The sequence below is a fragment of the Echinops telfairi genome, unplaced genomic scaffold (assembly GCF_000313985.2).
Source record: "Echinops telfairi isolate 266 unplaced genomic scaffold, ASM31398v2 ScPeMD7_7420;HRSCAF=8458, whole genome shotgun sequence".
NCBI classification, from domain to species: domain Eukaryota; kingdom Metazoa; phylum Chordata; class Mammalia; order Afrosoricida; family Tenrecidae; genus Echinops; species Echinops telfairi.
The window spans coordinates 39542901-39549924 of NW_022111320.1; the positions used below are offsets into that span (position 1 = coordinate 39542901).

At 36.7% G+C, this 7024-nt stretch overlaps 1 protein-coding gene across 1 annotated transcript in view; it reads right to left on the bottom strand.

Moving 5' to 3' along the window:
* RAB5A (RAB5A, member RAS oncogene family) overlaps positions 1-7024 on the bottom strand; it is a 32614-nt gene that overhangs the window by 21260 nt on the left and 4330 nt on the right. The window contains exon 2 of the mRNA XM_004704023.2: positions 5884-6135. Coding sequence (XP_004704080.1) covers positions 5884-6046 — 163 coding nt within the window. The 5' untranslated portion in view covers positions 6047-6135. The remainder of the gene's footprint in view (positions 1-5883; positions 6136-7024) is intronic.

Genomic DNA, 7024 nt, shown 5'->3' on the forward strand with positions numbered 1-7024 from the left:
GTAGAAGTGCCCTTGTGGGTTTTTTACAGGTGTACAAAGTCTCATTTTTCTCACAGGGGCTGGTGGTTTTGAACTGCTGTCCTGGGGGCTGGCAGCCCAACAAGTAACCAAGGTTGCTTCCTGCTTCTGACAGGGGCCTAGAAAATCCTCGGGAACAGTTCAACTCTCCATGTGGAGCCACTGTGATGGCACCAACTGAATGGTAACTAACAATGGTCACATAGCATCAGACTCCTCTTTTCTTTTAGACTCCAGTAAGTATTCAGTCATTTCCTACTGTAGAAACAGAGGCTAAAAAGCCATGAGCGACTAACTGGCGTCTATCCTTCCCCACCTAGATAATCTTGAATATTAATGAATGCTATTTAGCAACACTTATTTAAGTATTGTTTTGCCACGTTGCAAAAACACTTAGGATTATTCTCATCACTTAATATATAATTTAAGTTATACACATTCTCCTCCTGAGGAACTTAGTAATTACTCTATTTTCATACAAGCTGTGTTATGCCTTTTGTGTTTTTGTGTGTAGAAGCCAACAGTGCCCTCTCATCACAAGTTCATTTTTACTACAACATGCAGGGAGGGGAGTACAGCATGCTTATGAAAATATCTCATAAGGCTATTTAAAAAAAATATGCAGATAGTTTTAGAATGTCATTGATAATTGCACAATAAAATTCTTTTAATGTATATTTATTATGTATTTAATATTTCTCTGTGGGGAAAAATGAGGGCAGGAAAATCTGCGGGGAATTTAGGCTTATTTTAGCAAGTGGTAGGTAATACCACTTTTGCATACCTTTAGTAAATACACAATCAGAAAAGATTGCAATGTTTACTGCCTCCTCTGCTAAGCCATGAGGACATATGTGATAGTGTCAGAAATGTGGCACATTTGCTGCATAAATCATTGAGCAAGAGTGTTGCCCAGTTTTTAACAGAATAAAACCAGCAAATTAGTGACTCAATAGAGGCAGTTCATAAGGTGTGATGAGTATCTCAAATACCCTTTGTCTCATAAATCAAAATTCATTACTGATAGCTTGTTCACTAGCTCTTCTGCTCTTCCTCAAAAGTACTTTTAATTTAAAACAATATTCAGATACAGAATAAGGGCACATTAAGTAAAATGAATGTCGAGATTACAATTATACAAACAAATCTTTCCAAAAGCTAAGTAAGTCTTTCTGAAGGGGAATATTATTCTAGAAAGTTTTCAACTAAGGACAACAAGGTATTGCATCAATTCAATTTTTTGGCTGGCTATCTTTTCTATTTTTGAAGTAGATTTTTGTAATCTGCATACATTTCGGAAAATGTAAAAAAAAACTTAATGTGGACAACCAGCATTTAATGTGATGTACATGACTACCCATAGATAGGCAAGGACAATATTAAGAATCTGATACAGGTTTTAAGAAGCTTGATTATCAACGTAAGCGAATTTGCACAACTTCGTTTATAAATTCTAAAACCAAATATCTAAATCTAAAACCAAGTGCTAGTCATCAGTTACAATCATCATTATTTCAAAGTAATCCCATGTCACAACAATACGAAAATTATCAAGTGATAAAAATGACTCAGAGAAAAGGGTGGTAATTAATAATAGGGTTAACAGCTAATATTTAATAAGCATTTTTTCTGTTCTGAGCATCCTGCTAAGAAAAATTACATGCATTATTTCTTTAATTCTTATGAGTTAGGTATATTTCATATACAAGGAAAGAAACCTAGGTGTGACTTCCTTAATATCATGCAACTGGAATATGCTAGAAACTCGATTATTAAAAACTAATTCTGATGTAGAGTCCTCTCTCTAAACTACATTTTAAAAATCTTGACAATGTTCTGGCCATAAATTAGTAAAAAGTATAATAATGTGCTAATAACAACTTAAAACTTGATAATAATTTTTAAAATTTCATTAGACATTGAGTCTGAAAAGGAAACACACCAGACTTGTGCGGATGTTGTATGTGGAAGTAGAACGAATGAACTTTCTTCTTCCAGGAAAGTCAAATAACCAACTCAGAGAAGTCAGTCACTGATGTGGTGCGAATGGTTGAATGCATTTGGCTGTTCACAGACGCGATAAGAGCACATTCAGGGACCTTGGGGAAAAAAGGCTCGGCAATCTGCTTCTGAGAAATCAGACACCGGACATTCTATGGAGCACAGTTCTACTCTGACGCACATGGAGCCACACAACTGGTGGGACAATTGTGAAAAACATAAGTTCTCCAGTAAGGGTTAAGAATGGCTGATGCTTAAATTCCTAAATATTGTGAATACTCTTAACTTCCTTAGTACAGAAGAGCAAAATATTACTGATGGCCCAGAGCACAAGTTCGAGCTTTCTTAAATCAGCCCAGCAGAAGGTTAACAGTTTAGCAGAAAAGGGTTCCCACACAGAGATACAGATAGATAACATGAGCATACTTAATACTGGCTTTATATTCTAAAGTTGGATGAAAAGTATACTTAGAAAAATCCTAAAAAACCATAGGTTAGTTCTAAAACTGATCGTGGTGATGATTATACAACTCTTTTTGGTGAGACTAAACAAATGAATTGTATGCATGATTGATATTTGAATTATATGCCAATAGAACTGTTCGGGGGAAAAACAAAAAAGAACCCATAATTCAAAAACAAAAAAGAAAAGCAATGATTCCATTTGTGGGAGAACCAACTATGTCATAAACTATATCATATGTGAAATCGACTACTCAGAACATGTGAAGCACAGCTCAAACCTTTAAGATGTGTCAGAATCCCATGGATTTGTTCAAACTTCAGATTTTTGACCACTGGCCCCACTGCTAGTGGTCTGACTCAGTAAAGGAATTTGCATTTCTAACAAGTTGTCCAACAATGTAGATGCACCCGGGCAATACTACCACCTAGGGTAGGGACGTAGACCACTTCTGGATTATGGTTTCTTTATAGTAAAAAAATAACCGAGGAACCCTTTGCAAAGAGAAACGTTTGCACTACAACCTATAGTCCTGGATAAAGTGTTGTCATCTGCTTTTGTAGCTCTGGATCATTCTAGCATCCCCCAGAGAGCAGTTTGACAAAGTATTCTAAACTAAAGCTCCCAAATCACAACAATGCACCAAAAAAACCTCAAAACGTTGTTAGCAAAGGCCCTGAATTGAGCCCCTGAGTTAGCTTTAGCTCAACAGCAGCAATTCCCAAATCGCTAAATGGCAAGTCTTATTTCATTCAGAGTGCTATAGTGCAAAGTAGCAAAGATGGGGGTGGGGAGTATGAGACCAACAGCGATTCTAAGTCAAGTTAGATGATTATGAGAAGGCACATTGTTGTTGTGAAGTGCCCTCAGTAGGTTCCGACTCATAGTAACCCCATGTACAACAGGACAAAACACCGTCTATTGTTGGTTTTGTTTTGTATGAGGAGCCACACAAACTATAAGAGACTGACATTCTTGATGAATGCATTAAGAATCGAAAATTCACAAATTCACTCTCAAGAGTGTAAAGCATATCATTTCTACTTTAGTACACAATCAAACAGATAAAATTAGTGCACTTCTTAGAACTCCAATGTAGCTAGATAAAAGAAGTACACAGAAAGACAGTTGAACTACAAAGTACTTGGCCAGGTTCTTTGTCAGAAAACTTCTACCACACACAACTGAAATGTTTCTTACTGTATGTTTATGAAAATCACACATGTACTATGCATTTCCTGCAAACCAGTCAACTCCTTGGCATATTATTTTCCTATGCATTCTATGCGCGTAATATAAATGTGAGCTTATTAGTTACAAAATGAGGTACTTCCAAGTTATGGGCCTTTGTAGCCAAGCATTAAATAGGTTAAACCTTGAATCTGTAAATGCTTAGAGTCTACTTTATTTCCTCAGAGTTAAGAACCATCAGCAAACAGTATAACAGAACAGGGCCCACAGGTATAATCATGGTGGCACCGTCATGCCTCCTGAAGAAATTACTATCAGGAAGATTTAACCCACGCAACTAGAAAATACATATGAAGAAAACTTTTACTACATAAAAAGTAGACAATCTAACTGGTGTTAACAGAAGTGGAGATAATATATCCGTACACACACAGTCACAGGATATGTATGTTTATGATATACTAATAATAAAAATTAAATGTCCTTTTAAGTTATCATAAGGGAAAAAATTACTACAGAGCTTTAGTTATTTTAATGAAGTATGGTGAAAAGAGGGTGATGGGAGAGAAAGTTGTGGCTATCTGCTCTTGAGGAGATCTACAGCCTCAGATACACTACATAGGGTTCGCTATGAGCCAGAATCCACTCAACTCTAATGAGTAGATTTGGTGAAAAGGTGGAGAACAGCAAACTGAAATCCTAAACTTACTTGGCCCAGGTACTTTGGGAAATATTGCTACTAACAATAAGTTCCCTAGAAGCTTTACAATAATGTCCACTTTCTACACCAGTTTAGCATGAATGGCTATGACTAAGGAGTATTTTAAATATTTCCTACCACATGGCCCAATTTGCTTTCTGGGGCTAAACCTCTTCAAGAGGAGGTGTAAGTTTCATTACCAAATGAGACATATCAAATGTCATCAACAAAAAACTACCAAGGAGGTAATCTGTACCATACAGTAAAATAATTTTAAGCACCAAGATGTCTGATTCAAAGTAAAAGTTTGGTGCATTTGATGGCTCATCGGGTAGAAGGAAAAAGATAAAATGTACACCCTGAAATGATAGTTAAGAGGTCACCAATCACAATTATGAAGGCGCTAGAAAAAGTTTGTGGAAAAATGAAATGTAAAGATGGAGATTTCCCACAAATTCGTTGAAGCCCCCTCACTTTCTGCTGAGATTACTAAAGTACACATACCACTTTTATGCTTCTATATATAGGAAACAGCCAGGGAAGTCGTACAATTCTGTAATTTATATTTTTGTAAGCATCTGATACTAATAAAATCCCAAGTGCTAGCTTGAGGATACTTACATGCACAGTAATACAAAATTAGACTCCTAAAAGATGTGTTTTAAAGTGTCAGGCTAAGATATACATACTTGGGGGGTGGAGTGGGAGGTAAGAGACCCCATGTACTGCTTCATTACATCTCTTGAAAAATACTATGGAATTTTAAAATTGTGTGGTTCCTCCAATATCACCTAATTCAAAGCTTCACTAGAGATTTAAAAAATGAGTTTTAATTTCTAGATTTCATTCTGCCTGTAAGTTTCTTGTCTTTCGTCATACATGTTACCACCCCACCCCCTATTTCTTTCCTGCTACAACACTTTACATACTCGTCAATTTAGTCCATCTCTTGACCTTCTTTCATCTTTCTTTCCAAGACTCCATATCCATTTATGTCCCTTTCCAGCAATCACACCCTTTTTTTTAACTCTAGCAACATTCTTAAATAAATAAATGCTTCATTATTTCACTAGAATATTTATGAATTGGTATAAACTAATTGATAAGTAGCCCAGTTATGCAGAATTAGGATGCTATAGTTACCTCTTTTACTATTCATTTGAAAGCCAATAAATTTAGTACAAATATGTAATAATTTGAAGCCTCTAACCACTGTCAAGACATAGACACAAATCTTTTTTCTTGGGAGATTGACTCTACACATGTTTGCATCTGTATTCTAGATACAATAAATTCATACACACTTGGGATTAACTAGGAAACCATGGAGTAAAAACTAAAAAGATGTCACGTTAATCACGATAGGTTTTAAAGCTCTAAGTTTGTTGAATAGATCTTTTCTTCACTGTTGTAACTGACTTAGGTGTATATACATTCACACAATTGTTAAAAGTACATTTTGTTAATATATATATTAATTAAATGAAGCAGGGAAAAACAAAAATCTCACCCCCAATGGTACTCTCCTGAAATTCATGAAATTGGCCCTTCACAAAACGAAGCACTAGGCTTGATTTGCCAACAGCAGACTCTCCCAGAAGTACTAGTTTGAACTGGCATATTTTATTTCCAGTATTTGGCCCATTGGGTCTTGTTGCTCCTCGATTAGCCATGTCCAAATTTGATAAAAGTCCCTAATTTCAAACTTTAATATGAACGTCCAGGATGTAGGGTGCTGAGTTTTCTTGTTGGAGGTAGTAACCTATAAGGAAACAAATACCAAGCAATTAAATACAGAAATTGGTAAAACAAGGCAAATCTAATATTAATTAACTTAAGTACATTTTACCTCTTTCTGGTCATTCAATATCATTTAGTTGTAGCCATAAAACTACCTTTTAAATAAAATAACTTAAAAGCATCAAATTTCAGTCTAAAAAGAAAGCGGTGCATAAGCAAATGCAGTGAAGAAAGCTGATGGTGCCCCGCTGTCAAAAGATATAGAATCTGGGGTCCTATAGGCTGGAAGATAAACAAGGGGCCATCTAACTGAAAAACAACAAAACCCACATGGAAGAAGCACACCAGCCTGTGAGATCACAAGGCATGGCTGGGATCGGGTATGAGGCATCAAAGACAAAAATAAAAATAAAAATCATAGGACTGTGAATGAGGGGGAGTGCAGAGTGGGGACCCAGGGCCCATCTGTGGGACATTGGACATCTTCTTGCAGAGGAGGTGCGAGAAGGAGACAAGCCAGTCAGGGTGCAGTGTAGCAAAGATGAAACATACAAATTTCCTCTAGTTCTTGAATGCTTCCTCCCCCACACTATCATGATCCCAATTCTACCTTACAAATCCGGCTGGACCAGAGGATGTGCATTGGCACAGATAGGAACTAGAAACACAAGGAATCCAGGATGCATGAACCCCTTCAGGACCAATGGTGAGAGTGGTGATACCGGGAAGGTGAAGGAGAAAGTGGGAACAGATTACAAGAATCTACATATGACCTTCTCCCTGGGGGAAGGACAGCAGAAAAGTGCAAGGGAGACGTAGAATGGTATAAGATATGACAAAACAATAATAATGTATAAATTATTAAGGGTTCATAGGGGAGGGGGAAGCGGGGAGGGAAGGGAAAAAATGAG